At 43.5% G+C, this 15721-nt stretch overlaps 1 protein-coding gene across 1 annotated transcript in view; it reads right to left on the bottom strand.

The window, feature by feature from the left end:
• TCERG1 (transcription elongation regulator 1) overlaps nt 1–2435 on the bottom strand; it is a 161292-nt gene extending 158857 nt beyond the window's left edge. Inside the window, 1 exon segment of the mRNA XM_030212887.1 lies at nt 2338–2435. Coding sequence (XP_030068747.1) covers nt 2338–2387 — 50 coding nt within the window. The 5' untranslated portion in view covers nt 2388–2435.
• Between the last annotated feature and the right edge of the window lie 13286 nt (nt 2436–15721).

Below are 15721 nucleotides of genomic sequence, written 5' to 3'. Positions count from 1 at the left end.
CCACAAATTAAAAAATAACAGTGCTTCTTAGGGCATTTCTCCCTCACTAGAGCATACAAAATGGGTTGTATTTTGTACCCCTTGACATTTTAACAGGGTGGATTAGGATTCCTTGGGGAAGTAGAAGTCAGATATTGTTGGGGTTGGAAGAGTAGAGGGTGGTGGTGGGGTTATTATAGTTGCTCATTATTATTGTTTTCTATTTGTGATTTATAAACAACAGTTGCACAGCACATTGTTCCTTTCTACACTTTAATAAAAAGATTTAAATATAAAATCATAAATGTTCGAGGCTTCTTCAGATGAGGACAGAACTGGCAGGGATGGAGACTCCTGCGGAGATGGGGTGGGGACAGGAATAAACTTCGTCCCCATTTCATTCTCTAGTTTGGGTGCCATTCTGTGATACAAACGAAGTGGTTTTACATTTATTATATTAAGATTCTGTTGGAAGATGGTCCCACACATTTGAAAAAGACATTGCATTTGTATGAGTCCTTGGTTGCTTTCTAACCAGCTAGTACCAAGAAACTGGAAATTTTATCAGTTTCTATAGCATTTGCTCTAGCTGGTCTATTGTTTTGCAATTTGAAACTGGTTATTTTATATTTCAGAAATGTATAAAGGAATGAAAAGCGTATCTGGAACAGACTAGAAGATCAAAAGGTGCTTGCAATTTTTTTTATTTTATATTTTGCAATATGTGGGAGGGTTAAGTAATGTGCAGTATATTTTTATTGTTTTGTTTATATATTTGTTGTGTAAATATGTTTTTATCACATATGTCTTTTGCTGTATGCCCCTTAGTACATGATTGTGACATAATGCGGCACATACATTTTTTTTTTAATAAGTGAAATGAAAAGGTACTCCTTAGCCCTGGGAACAGCTAAAAAGACGAGGGTAGAAGTCACAGCAGATATGAGAAAATCCACTAACCCAGAGAGTTATCAGACAGTCCCAGATCATCTGAACTAGGTGCTACAGTTTCAATTTTAGTTTCCACTGCATGTAGAGTATCTTTTATCCAGACTGGGTTAGTTGTGAGCCTTCAATTCATTTTGAGAATTTCGGATGTATGAGCCAGAGATGGAAGGATTCCAAACCTACTACTACTACTTAACATTTCTAAAGCGCTACTAGGGTTACGCAGCGCTGTACAATTAACCTGAAGCTACTCTGCCTGTCGCGCGTGGGTTAGAGCCCATTGAGGACTGTCCCAAACAGTGAGATTTACTGCATTAGAGTGAATTTTTTCAGACAGCACTTCCGTGTTAGAATCAGGGGCGTAGCTACGGGGGGGCCACTGGGGCCTGGGCCCCCACAAATTTCATCCAGGCTGTTGGTTTAGCTGACGGGGGTCCCCGCCGGAGACCGCTGAGCATCAGTGTGCACAAGAGGAGCAAAGAGAAAGAAGAGCAGGGGGCAGGCAGCGAATGCAGCTGCGCCAGAGACCGCACTGAAGAAGGCTTCGGCTAGCGGGGGGTTGGGGACCCCCGCTAGCAAAGGTATTTGTTTCTGAGGGGGTGACGTGGTGGGGGAGGGGTGAAGAATGGCATGGCGGGCAGGGGCTGGGGCACTCAAAATGTGCCCCCAACCTCAGGTTCTGGCCCCCTCCCACCCTGAGGTCTGGCTACACCCCTGGTTAGAATCATAAACACATTTAAACGTCAGACTGCTTGGCAGGTGAAAGAAGCAACACAAAATTACATTTCCCTGTGTGAGCAAATTCCACGAAGCCTGTCTTCCACGGGACGTGTCCAAGTAACTAAAACACAGATCGGCAGGCTGAAAACAGGCCGTCTATTCGGCGGGGGTTAAAAAGTAGATGCGCAACTTTCACAGTACAGTCCTTTCGGAGATGGGAGCTGTGCTCGTGTTTATTCGTATTCGGTAGGGTCACTTAGGTTTCTTCACTTCGCCCCTCCTAAGTGAGGACAGCTCAGGATCAGTCCCCCGAAGCGGGAAAAGGGGGCTGGAAGCGCGTCAGAACCCTAATGATTCTCCTCACATGGGTGACTCGCTGCTAACGAGCGACACTCGGCATCTCTAACATCTCCTAAAGTAAACCCAGCGCTACCGAAGTTGGGTAGAACGTGCACAACGACACTCCTCCTCCGCGGAAAGGCTCGGAATCACATGAGTACGCGCAGACTCGGCTCTGGGCGGGAGAGGGAGAGACCGGGAGGCAGCCGGGGACCGCGAAGCCATAACAACGGTGCAGGCCGCAGCGCTCCCCGGACTCACCCCCTGCCTTCGCCACGCGGCCGGCTCCAGCCTCCGCGGCTCCCCGTCACCCGTCCCTCCAAACACGGGCCTCCGGGGTCTGGCGCTCACCTCAGCTCGTTATTGTACCGTTCCGACTCGGCATCCCCCCTCTCCGCCATTACGGGAACAGTAACGACACCAAATCCCGCCCACAGCGCGGGCTGACGGACCCCAGACTCCATTGGACAAGAGAGACGTCAGTTATTGCACCCGTCCAGGTCAGTCGCCGGCTACCGTCTTCTGATTGGCTGAGGGGAGATGCTTCGACTTGAACAGAGAAGAGCGCGGTGGACTGCGTGATTGGTTGGTGACTGGGGATCGGGCAGGTCGTAGGTTAGATTAGGCAGCGGGTGGGTAGTGCTTCCGGGTCGGTGCAGAGACAGGTCATGGTGACAGGAGAAGGAGGGGGGAATGGGATGTGCTTATTCAGTTACTTTCGCTCTGCGCCTTGGTGAGAGGTGTTGGTGGGCTCTCGGTGATGATATAAGGTCCTGGTCTTTTTTTTTTTTTCGGCCTTTGCATATAGATATTCATATTTTCTTAATTTGAATGTTTGTATAATGGAGTTTTACACATAGACATATGCAGTAAGGCCTGTTGCCTAATACACTAAGATCAGTAGAGGGGTCAGGGGAATACATTGAATAGTGTGGGGAACAGTCTGGGCTGAATGAAGTGGAAAGACAATTATCATGAAATGCTGTATACTAATGATTATCTAGATATAATGCAAACCATTTTAGAACTGTTCCTGAGATGCCAATAGACTGGAGGCGGTATAGAAAGAAGGATATGAGGGTCAACTAAATCAAAAGCGGCAGACAGATCGAGGGATAGAAGTGTACTGATCTGGCGTTTCTTCAGGAAGAGTTAATGCCAGTCCTGGATTTTGAATCTACAGCACCGACTGTTGAAATTAATACTGTAAATAGCAAAATGTGTTGGAAAAAAGAATCAAGAAGCCAGGAGTTTTCTAAAGGTTATTTATTTATTTATTGCATTTGTATCTCACATTTTCCCACCTTTTTGCGGGTTTAGTGTGGCTTACAATACGAGTTAAATGTTAGAAATACAATTTGTTACAGATTGGTTATGGATTACATTGTGCAGAGTTATGCGAAACAGTTGAGGTGTCGTTAGGGAATGTAACAATGGAACATAAACATTGAAACTTTGGAAGGAAACACTGGGAGCTTGGAGGGCGATAAAAAGGCATGAGGATATATGGTATATATCTTTCTGTGAGTAAAGGTATGAGAGATGTGATATTACGGGAATGAGAATTCAGAGGTGAATGTATGATGCATTAGTGAACATTAAGTGTGGCCTTTATGTGTTTTGTTTCTTTCCGTAAATTTTTTCGAAAAGATGGGTCTTCAATAATCTGCGGAAGGAAGCTGTTCTGTCTAGGAACTATTTCCACTTTTTAGAAAAAGTTAGATCCCTATTCATAGTATGTATTTATGTCAAGGGGCAGGATGTTAATATGAGAGTATTTTCCTTTACATCAAAACTATCACTCTTTAATTTCCTGTAGTTATATTAAAACTACATTTACATGTAGATAGTTTATAAATAATACATCTTTATCCAAGGTAGGGTGCAAAACACATGCATAAGAAAACACCAACAAATATATCACATGCACATACCCAGCCAAATAGGCAAACAAATCAACACAAAAATCACAAAGGTGCATCCAGTCCTTCCTTAAAGCACAAAGCATTGCAAAAGGTGATGCTTCAATAACTTCTAGAAAGAAGCGGCAGTTTGAGGTTGTCGCAGTGCCAGTGGTAAATGATTCCATTCACAAGGTCCAATCATTGAAAAAGCCTTGATTGCTGAAAGGTTGGTACCACCAACCTACAGGTGGGATCCACCAAGCTCAATGTCTGTGCAGGAACATAAGGTTACAAAGCATGATGTACATAGAAAGAAGAGGCATTTGTAATTCTCTGGTTGACCAATAGGGGATCCCCTTGCTGCACAACAGTTATAACTACATTTGCCAGAATGTGAAACCATTTAGTTTCTCAGTATATACGGTTGATATGACATATTGGATATGTTATGAGAATTCAGGAGCTAAAACTTCAATTCATGACATTTAAATAAAAATGGATGTTTGCAGTGTTTTCTTTTCTCTCAGTCATATCTGATGACGTTAAGGTGGCCAAACAGGTAGAAAAGGCAAGACACAAAAGCCAGATGAGAGAGGAATGGCCAGCAGGAAAAAAAGAGGTGATAGTGCCGTTATAGTCAGTGAGACCTCATTTGGAATATGGTTCTGGAGACCGCACCTTAAAAAGGATATAAATAGAATGTAGTCAGTCCAGAAGGTGGCTACTAAAATGGTCAGTTGTCTTCATCATAAAGCACATGTGGACAGACTTAAAGATTTCAAAATCTTTATTTTGGAGGAAAGGCGCCGGAGGGAAGATAAATACATAGATGCTAGAACAAGAGATCATAGGATAAAGGTGAAAGGGGATAGTCTCGAGTAATTTAAGGAAATATTTCTTTATGGATAGAGTACATAACATAAGCGTTGTCATACTGGGACAGACCGAAGGTCCATGAAGCCCAGGATCCTGTTTCCAGCAGTGGCCAATCCAGGTCATAAGTACCTGGCATGATTCCAGAAAAGTAAAATACATTTTATGCTGCTTATCAAGCAGTGGAGTTTTCCAAGTCCATCTTAATAATGGCTTCTGGACTTTTAGGAAAGTATCCAAACCTTTTTTAAACACTACTAAGCTAACTGCTTTTACCACATTCTCTGGAAATGAATTCCAGAGTTTAATTACATGTTTAGTGAAGAATTATTTTCTGCGGTTTGTTTTGAATTTACTACTTAGTAGCTTCATTGCTGGATATGTGGAACATCTCCCAGCAGAGGTGGTAGAGGTGAGAACTGTATCTGAATTAAAACATTGGACAAGCACAGAGGATTTCTGAGGGAGAGGAAAATATTGTAGAGCTTAATAGTTATTATGGATGGGCAGACTGGATAGGCTATATGGTTATTATCTTTCATCATTTTCTGTTTCTATGAGTTAGGTATGATAATTGAAATTTAACATGACTGCAACAATTATTTCTCAGTCTCCTAAAAATTGAGCATGCAAAATCCATAGCAGGGAGGCGTGGACCTGGGAGGATCAGGGGCGTGTCCAGTACTTACATGTGCAGGTTCTAGAATGCTAGCAGTTACGCAGCTAACTGATAGGGCCACTGACTGAGCTGGGCCTGGGGTAGGACTGCTGCTGCCCCCCCCCCCCCAGGACTGCAACTGCCGCCACCTCCTTGGACCACTGCATAGCCAGACCACAACAAATTGGGAGGGGCACGTTTTGCCCCGCCTCCCTACCCCTTGCCACAACTCCATATACCTTGGTTGGCAGGGTCCCCACGCCCTGCCAGCAGAAGCCTTCCATCAGAGCTGTTCACTGGACGTGAGGGGAAAAGCAAGGCAGGCAAGATGGCAGAGATCGGTGCTGGAGGAAGGCTTCTGTTGGCGGGGCTTGGGGACCCCCGCCAGCCAAACCAGAGACCCCGAAGTCCTGTGTCTGCTCCTCCTCGGCCTCTAAGGGGGGCCCGGCACCAGAGTTTTCTCTCCCCTGCTCCTGTCAGGATGTGATCACCTGGGTCCCATCAAGAGCAGGAGAAAGACAGACCTCGGCGCCAGGTCCCCCTTGGAGGCCAGGCCTGGGGAAATCTTGTCCCCTGTCCCCCTCTTGGCGACTTTGACTGACAGCAGTTAAGTGCAAGCATTTCCACCATCTATTGCGCTAGTGTAAGTGTTCGCACCTAAAATTAGCTACATAACTTAGGGCTTTTATATAGAATTTGTGCCTAGATTACATCATTCTGGTGCCCTACTTGAGAGTCACCTCCAAAGAGGCCCATGATTGGCAAACAGCTGCTGAAATGTTACAAGAAATAATAGAAGGCAATGAAACTTTGGAGTCTCCATCAAAACCTTCATGACACAGGTATGGTTTAGACATATCCAAACTCTCTGCCCTCAAGGATGCAAAAGAAGGACTTTAGTCAACTTCCAGTAAATATCACGTGCAGAGTTAATGGGCAGAGAAACTTGCTTTCTGATTGATGCTTCCTCCTGAAAGCTTTGGAGATTGCAAAGATGTACATTTCTGTGCAATTATTTGCAATAATCTGTTTGTATAAATTGTAGTCATTATAATAAAGTATCACCCTACTGTGACTTTCTGGTCTCCAAAATTTATTTTAAGTAGTATTGCTTATTTTGGTATGGCTAATTCCCCTCACAAATCTCTTCGTTTATCGGGAGAAAGATGAATAAACCATGAAAGGCAAGGACTGAGTCAGACAGGTTGGCGTTCTGAAGACCCTAAAGCCTATTGCTTCTGCTCTAGGATGAAATGCATCTCCAGGCAGCTCTACTACAAGTTAGATTAGCACAAGAAAGGAGGGTACAGCTGTGCCAAAGTCCTGAGCGAGGGTGAGACTTGTCGTCTTTTCAGTGACACTTCTCAATCTAGATTAGCCGTGTTTAGAAATCTAGTTAACTAGACCCAGGGATGTTGGCACCATGTATTTTCTTTTAGATTTCAGGGTGAAGGTTGGTGTTGTGTTAAAGTTTTGCCCTGGGCAGTCTGCAGGGCCTGGAGTCTGTAACCGTGACAGCATCTGCCTTGGGAGATCATACTGGTCCAGCTCTGGCTTCTGCCAGCGTGCAATCAGACTCCCTGAACTCAAAGCAGAGAGCTGCTGTGTAGTGAATGGAATAGGAAAACAGAATTTGTTAAAAAAACAAAAAATAAATCTCTTTAGGAGTTTAGTACTGGATATAGGGGAGGAGGAGAAGGCCTTTTATTTTCTCTACTTTTGTAAATTTAGGCTTTTAAACATTTCAAAAGGTGATAGTGGTATGTATTTTAATAGAAAAATACATCTACACGTGCTGGACACATAACATACAAAGCGGTTGAAGCAGTACAACAGGAAATGGTAGTTACAACCCCAAGCAAAGGTGCCGGGGGGGTGGGTACCTGTACGGGCAGTAGTTACAACCCTGACCACGCTGCTGGGCAGACTGGATGTATTTATAAATGTTATGTGCTCTCTGGTCTGATGTAAATCATTCAAAGCAACTTACAATCAACAATAAAACCATAACAGTCAAATAGAACAACATAACACTCAAGTTTACCTATGTTTGTATTAGGTTTAACTTACAACCTTCTAATTGTGGTCATTTTCATCACATTCCTCCCATATTTAAAATTGCTGCAAATGAATATGCATGAGATCTATTAGCATAGAATGGAGGCAGTGCATGCAAATAGATCTCACACATGTTTGTTGGGGAAATTTGAAAACCCGACTACATTGCAGTCTCGAGGACTGAAGTTCGACAACCCTGGTTTAACCGTACAGGTGAGGCTCCTGTGCGGTTAACCCGTGCTGACCGGGTTGGGAAGATAGTAGCATTTTCCAGTTAGTGCTGGAGTGATCCAGAGGCAAAGCTGGGGTGGATCTGGTAGTTTTCCTGGTCACCGCTGATATTTTGAGCCATAAGTATCTGGGCAGGTTAGACTCACATAAATAGCAGTCCTGAATAACTTCTGGGCTGCCACAAAAAATCCGGATATTTAGTGTCGACAGCCAGCAGTTTAAAAAAAGTGCTGACCAGTAAGTATTTTCTCCAGTGAAAAAGGTGTGGAGGTTTTGCACAGGGGTTGCACTCTTTTTGGATTTTTAGATTTTTGAAACTTTTCTGGTATGTTAATTCTAATACTGTGTCTAATCTTATAGTCATTTAAGGTCCCCTTTTACGAAAGAGCAACAAGCCTACCAACAGGGTACGCCTGTTGGTAATGGGGCAATGCCAGGCTACAGGAAATGGCCACACGGCTATTTCCTTCCTTTTTTTTGTTTTTGTTACATTTGTACCCCGCGCTTTCCCACTCATGGCAGGCTCAATGCGGCTTACATGGGGCAATGGAGGGTTAAGTGACTTGCCCAGCGTCACAAGAAGCTGCCTGTGCCTGAAGTGGGAATCGAACTCAGTTCCCCAGGACCAAAGTCCACCACCCTAACCACTAGGCCACTCCTCAAAAAAATGTCTTTTACCGGTTTGCCAACACCACCACAGGGCTCCTTTTACCACCGATTGGTTAAAGGAGCCCTTAATGTTAGTAGTATGGTTAGCTAGGTACCTTTGCTTTCACAAGGGGACATTGAAATTTGTTTTTGTTAGATTATGGAATCTCATTTTAATATTGCATTTAATTTTTATTGTATGATATTTTAAAAATTATTTTAATGTATACCCCTTTAATACAATTGTACTAAGCGGTATATCAAATTAATAAATCCAATCCAATGCAATTGAATTCAATGTGAGTTTCTGAGCAGCTTCAATTCCTATCAGTTCTCACTCTACTCCCCCATCCTTTCCCCCCTCCCCCCACACACACTTGGAAATGGTCACATATTTGACTTTAATAGAAAAAGACTCTTAGTGAGTGTTTTGCTGTTCTCTTGGCCCAGTTTTGATCCCTGCTTCCCTTTGTTGCTGCTGGCATTTTTTGAATTATTGATGTCCTGGGTGCTGCTTTTCTCCCATTTCTTCTGGTGCTCTTCCTTTTGCCTGCATCATCTCCTTTCTTTGAGCAGAGACCAATGCAGCACAAAGCCAAGGTCAGTATAATTAACACTTTTACACAGGCCTCGTGCCATTACTGCTTCCCATTAATGACAAATCTCTTCCAGGGTTCTTCACTTTGATGTAAAGTTTGTTTTGCATCAAGTCACGCCAACAGTACGCAATTGTCACCTATACTGTCTTTTGACCATGGGCCACCTGAATTTGAGGGTTTTTGGTTTGTTAGGAACTGTACAACATTTTAGGGAAGGGGAGCCCTTTCTGAAAGGATGGTTTCTACATTAGGGTGAAACCAGCCTGCTGGTGCTATTCTTTAAAAAGGAGATAGAGTAGTTTTTAAATTGGATCATAACAGTCGTTCATGAGCATATGGTTCCAAATGACATCAAAACCAGGAAGTTAGAGCATCATACAGAAAAGCCAGGTTTGGCAGTTCCACGCTGGAGATTGTGGGACAATCCTGGATTTCTGAGCATCTCATCCGGGTGCATTATGGGACTTGCGCATTGATTTCAATGGGCAGGATGAGGCTCCAGCCTGGAACTAGGTAACCTGGCATTTCTGCAGATAGATTGAAATAGCAATGCCTTTAAAGAGCAGACAGAGCTGAAAGATTCTAAATCATCCCAGTAAATACAAACAAACAACATAATGTGAAATGTCTATATGAATGACTGAAGTGTAAAAATTATTTTAAGAGGGGAGAATTAAAGTACACCCTTCCTCAATTAACTTTCAGGTCCCTAGCCTGTATTCTCCCCCGAGATTTTGATAATACAACTCCACAAAACTGATCGTCACACAAACCCCCTATACAAATGCAGGTTAAAGTAACTACTTATGGTTCTTTGAGTTTATGGGGCTGTCAGGACCTTTTTGTTTTCCTTTGACTTCAGCTGCTGTTTGCTGCCCCGTCCCTGTGGGTAGAAGTAACTGCTTATGGTTCTTTGAATTTGTGGGGCTGTCAGGACCATTTGCTTTGCTTTGCTTTGACTGCAGGTGCTCTGCTGTCTCCAAGAAGATGCTGCCTTAGGCAGCCTCCTAGTCTTGTGCCAGCCCTGTCCTTCTGTTAAAAGCATTAGGTCATGGATTACTGGAATATCACATTTTCCTTTTGGAAGAGAAAATAAGCAATCCCAAATGTCCTCTGCTACAACAGGAGATATTTTACTAAAAGTAACACTACATAGGATGAAAATCAATCCCCATAGTATTTCCACCTAAATGAATCATTCGAACTGGAGGGTTGAGCACAGAGGCAGTAACATAGTAGATGACGGCAGAGAAAGACCTTCACGGTCCATCCAGTCTGCCCAACAAGATAAACTCATATGTGCTCATTTTATATATACCTGACCTTGATTTGCATCTGCCATTTTCAGGGCACAGACCATAGAAGTCTGCCCAGCACTAGCCCCGCCACTCAACCACTAGCCCCGCCTCCCAACCACTAGCCACGCCTCCCACCACCTGCTCTGCCACCCAATCTCCACTAAGCTTCTGAGGATCCATTCCTTCTGAACAGGATTCTTTTATGTTTACACCAAGCATTTTTTTAATTCCGTTACCGTTTTCATCTCCACCACCTCCCGCGGGAGGGCATTCCAAGTATCCACCACTCTCTCCGTGAAAAAATACTTCCTGACATTTTTCTTGAGTCTGCCCCCTTCAACCTCATTTCATGCCCTCTAGTTCTACCACCTTTGTTGCCGGAGAACATGTTGAAGGCGGTTAGCTTGGTAGAGTTTAAAAAGGGCTTAGACGGTTTCCTAAAGGACAAGTCCATAAACCACTACTAAATGGGCTTGGGAAAAATCCACAATTCCAGGAATAACATGTATAGAATGTTTGTACGTTTGGGAAGCTTGCCAGGTGCCCTTGGCCTGGATTGGCCGCTGTCGTGGACAGGATGCTGGGCTCGATGGACTTTTGGTCTAGTCCAGGTGTGGGGGAAGGAATTGAATGCAAACAGGAGAAAACAAACTTTTGTTTATACTTTTTGTGTATACCTTACCTTCATTTGTATCTGCCATTTTCAGGCATTTCCTTTCTTTCAAACATTTCTAAAGAGCAGCATCTATTTAAACTCCATTTGGAGCCTGGATGGGGGTAGACAGATCTACTCTGCTGCTGTCGAAATTACAAAACACACTCTACTTTCAACAGCTGCTAAATAATTTACATGCTCTACGTTGCCCAAATGTTCTTCTGTTTCACTAGATGGTATCTTGGTTTTCCTCATTGTTCTCTTGCTATGACATTCTCTTCATGGAGAGATATTGCTCTGCTAAATAATTCATAGATAATAATCTACATTAAGGGCTTACATTCAACCCATAGGATAGAGTTTCAAGACAGGTAGTTAAGGATTTGAAAAACTTTAGGCTGACTTCTGAAAGTAATTTTCAGTTTAGATTATGTTCTCATACTGACATGCCAACATGTCTTCCACACTGTAGAGCGACTGCTCATTCCCTACCGTTGCCCTTGAGTCATACCTGTTGTGATTAGTAGCCCTTACTTTGGGACTAAATGAAAATGTGGAACTTTTGTGCCACTGAATAGTCATGGCAGAGAATCACTGATAAGTTACCTTAGCCTGGAAGGAGGTGTTCAGAGGTACATGGCAGCATCTCCTGCTAATACCAGTCCAAGATGTCATCCAAATATTTTGCATTTACCCTTTTCTTTTTGCAGGTCAGGTTGTTGGTATTTAACTGGATGTTTTTGTTTTCTTATCTTTCTTGTTCTTCCTATCTCTTACCTGTCCTATATTGTTTGTCTTCTGTCCTAGTTTGATATTGGTGTTCTTTTCTTGTAATTTTAATTTTTGTACACCACTTTGATTGTGAAAAGTGGTATATCAAGTTTTTAAGTAAACATAAACATGATGGTCAATGGTCAAGCAATGAGTATTTCTATAATACTGTGTGAGCCAGCGAGAACTAGAGTGAAGTAACGATTTGCTTAGAACTGCAGTTCGTGGAGTGTTCCTAATGCAGCATTACATGAAGTTGCTGGACTAAAATACATTCCTCTTTCTATGCCAGAGCAAGCTAATATTTCCACTTGGAAATCAATGGGATTAATTTATGGTTCTTATATTATATTCTAGTACTTAGGGCCAGATTCACTAAACACTTTTCCCATAGGTACAGACTAGGAGAAAAGCTTAGGTGAAGCAGGTCGTAAGTGCTCTAAATGACCAGATGATGTCCATCCCTCTAAATATGTAACATCCCAAGACTGATTCAGCAGAAAGTGCAACAGGTTTAGCTCATTTCAAGAGAGCTAAATTCAAAATCTATGCAGCTTTTCCTCCAGATATACCTCTATGGTGAGGTGGGGGAGGGGCTCAGTGCACCAACTAAGTCCCTCTGGACACTTGCAAAATGCAAACCCTGGTATGGATCCTATAAAAATAGAAAAGATTTACATTCAGGGCTCATGACATTTGAGTGGAAGCAGTTCCAGTGAGATGCTTCACACAATATTTGGGGCCCCAAATTAAGTCTACTGAAAGTATTTCTTCAGATTGTCCAACAGAAATCCGAGAACTCAAAAATCCCATGAGGATACACAAAAACCAGAAAATAGTGGGAAATGGATTCCAGAGACAAGAGATTCCTCCTCTGCATGCAAATCTCTCTCATGAATATTCATTGTTTATATTCTGAAAACCTGACTGGCTGGGGGGCCTCCAGTACCTGGTTTGGGAACCACTGACATAAGAGATAGCCGGCCGCATAAACCTGGGTATTCAGTGTCGGTGCCCAGACATGGTCCAGCATTGAATATCCAGGAATAATGCCTCTAGGAGCTGAAAAAAAAACACTCACTGCCGCGGCCTGAATATCAACCCTTAGATCTTTCATCTAATTCTGGTTTTAGCTCATTGCATCTATGGATTTGTAGCACTGCCTTTCAAGAGAAATATCCAGGTATAGCTTAGCAGATCCTGTATGACATGGAGCTTGTTAGTGTGTGTGTGCGTGCATGCGTGAGTGTGTGTGTGTGAGTATGCACGTCAGAGGCGTAGCCAGACCGGTGGGAGGGGGCACATTTTACCCCACCCCCACCCCCGCCACTTTTGGACCCCTCCTGGTGGCGCCGCCCCTCTTGCCGCTGCCACCCTTCTCCCGCCACCGCCAAGTACCTTTACTGGCGGGGGTCCCCAACCCCCGCCAGCCAGCCAAAGTCCCCTTCAGTGCTGGTCCTATGTGCAGGACATCAGGACTCACAGAAACAGAATCCAGATCACCAACGCGCTGGAGACCGGCGCTGAAGAGGACTTTGGCTGGCAAGGGGTTGGGGACCCCTGCCAGCAAAGGTACCTATGGCAGCAGCAGCAGGAGAGGGTTGGTGGCGGCAGGAGGGGGGGGGGGTCAAATGTGGTGGGGGAGGGTCAGCGGCAGGGGGGCCAGGGCTAAATCTGTGGGGGCCCGTGGCCCCACCTAGCTACACCCCCATAGCCCCACCTAGCTACGCCCCTGATGCACGTGTGTGCGTTCATGTGCATGTGTGTGCACTTGTTCACATGTGTGTACACCCATATACATGTGAGTTTATGTTTATTAAAAACTTGATATCCCACCAATTCCAACAAAAGAGGGTCTAAGCGGTTTGCAATAGAACAGCAAAACATAAAATCTAAAATCTGAAAGGAATGTCATAGAGTATATCCCATTCTGTGAGTAGCTGTATTTGTGTGAAAGCTCACAGTGGCACCGATGGCAAGATGTTTAATTCCTTCTTCTGTATCCCTCGCACAGACTGCCAGCTGCCTCTCTCCAGCACTGGCCTAACAGCTGTGCTGGGACAGCAAAGGCATCAGAGAAAGTTGGCCTCTGCTCTGTGCGCTACCTTGCTGCATAGTTGGTGGCTTCTTATTGCTTCTGTCTCTGACATCACGTGTGCTTCTATTGATTTCCTCTCTGCATTTGTTTCTGTTTTTCATTATTGATGGGATCATTTTTCCATCATCATGCACGAAGGCAAATTTTGTGTAAAAAAAAAAATCAATTGAGCATGTGCCGCCAGTGGCTTGTTTGGTTCTCTGAGCTTTCATCTCCTGTGCACACAGTCCCAAGAGATGAAGAGCAGGATGTTAGGGAACAAGTACAGAAAGAAAAATAATCAATTGATCCCAATTCAGAAACCATGTAGAGGGGTCTGTCTCACCAAATCAGGGAAGCACACGATATAATCACAGATAAAAACCATACGGCCTCAGAAACCTTCTGTGCTTTTCTCATGCTTTCTTCAATTTACATACCATCCTTCTCGCAAACCAACTTAACCAGAAGGCTGTTCCATGCATTCACTAACTTTTCTGAAAAGAAATATTTCCTTAGATCAGTGGCTTTCAAACCTGGGCCTGGAGGCACCCCAGCCAGTCAGGTCTTCATTATATCCACAATGAATATTCATGAAATAGATTTGCATGCAGTAGAGGCTATGCATTCAAATCTCTCTCATAAATATTCATTATGAGTATCCTGAAAACCTGATTGGCTGTGGTACCTCCAGGACCAGGTTTGAGAACCACTGCCTTAGATTATTCTACCCCACCCCCCTTTCACCTTCATCCCATGATGTCACAATCCAGAACCTCCTTTCTATTGAAAAAGGTCCACCTCCTATGGATGCATTTCTCAGAGGTACTTCAATGTCTTATATCTACCCTTTCCCTCCTTTCTCCAAGATATGTATATTTAAATCTGACCTAATATGTCTTAGGGATATGTGTTCATTTGAAATGACATGGGAAGAAAATTCTCCAATTATGTTTCTTAGTACTACTTCTAATCATTTCTGTAGTAGGCAGCACTGTACACAGTATATACAGGTACTTTCTCTGTCCCTAGGGGGCTCACAATCTAAATTTCTTTTTCTACCTGGAGCAATGGAGGGTTAAGTGACTTGCCCAAGGTCATAAGGAACTGTAGTGGGAATTTAACTCAGGCTGCTAGGATCAAAGCCCGCTGCATTAACCAGTAGACTATAGCATGAACTCTTCTGAAACACTTTACACTCTTTGCAAAAAGGGCACCCACTCTAAGTACCAGTGTGCGCTCTTTCCTAATAACACAGATACGTGCCAGTGGTTCCTGGTTTATTAGTCTTGATATACTACCTTTCATTAAGAAATGGCAAAGCAGTTAACAATAATCAAATAAAATTTAAAATAAAAATAGAAAGGAACTACAACACTGATAGGAAAAAAAGAAAGAACAAAGAGAAGAAGGGGAACGGGAATAAGAATGGGGGAGGGAATAGAAGAGGCAGGGAGCTAAGTATCAGAGCTGCTAGTAGTTCCATCCAGAGATTCTAAGGAAGATCTTTCCAAAGAAAAGGGGCCAGACAAAAGAAGGCCGATGAATGGGTTCATTCCAAACGAGAACTAGACACAAAACTCAAGCAGCGTTCATCAAACCATTGTGCATGCACACATGGACACATTACTGCGAGTGTGCGCTCTTTCTGAAAGTGTGTACCCTCTTTGCAAATAGTGCCCACTCAATGATATTGCTGTCTTAACAGAAACAAAAAAAAACCCTCAAACAAAATGAAAATTCGTATAAACAATGATATGAAATTGACATTTTCAGGCTGCAGACTGTTGACAAAGTATCTGGTTTCTGTTTTTTTGAAAGTGTGGTCTCCAGAATTGTGCACAGTGCACTCCAAATGAGGTCTTACCAGAGTCTTAACCCAAATACAGAATCACCTCCTTTTTCTGCTGGCTGTTCCTTTCCCTATGTACCCGAACATTCTTTTGACTTTTTCATCACCTTA

This window comes from Microcaecilia unicolor, chromosome 8, assembly GCF_901765095.1.
Source record: "Microcaecilia unicolor chromosome 8, aMicUni1.1, whole genome shotgun sequence".
Classification (NCBI taxonomy): domain Eukaryota; kingdom Metazoa; phylum Chordata; class Amphibia; order Gymnophiona; family Siphonopidae; genus Microcaecilia; species Microcaecilia unicolor.
The sequence above is the reverse complement of the archived record's forward strand: the minus strand, read 5'-3'. Positions and strand labels throughout refer to the sequence as shown.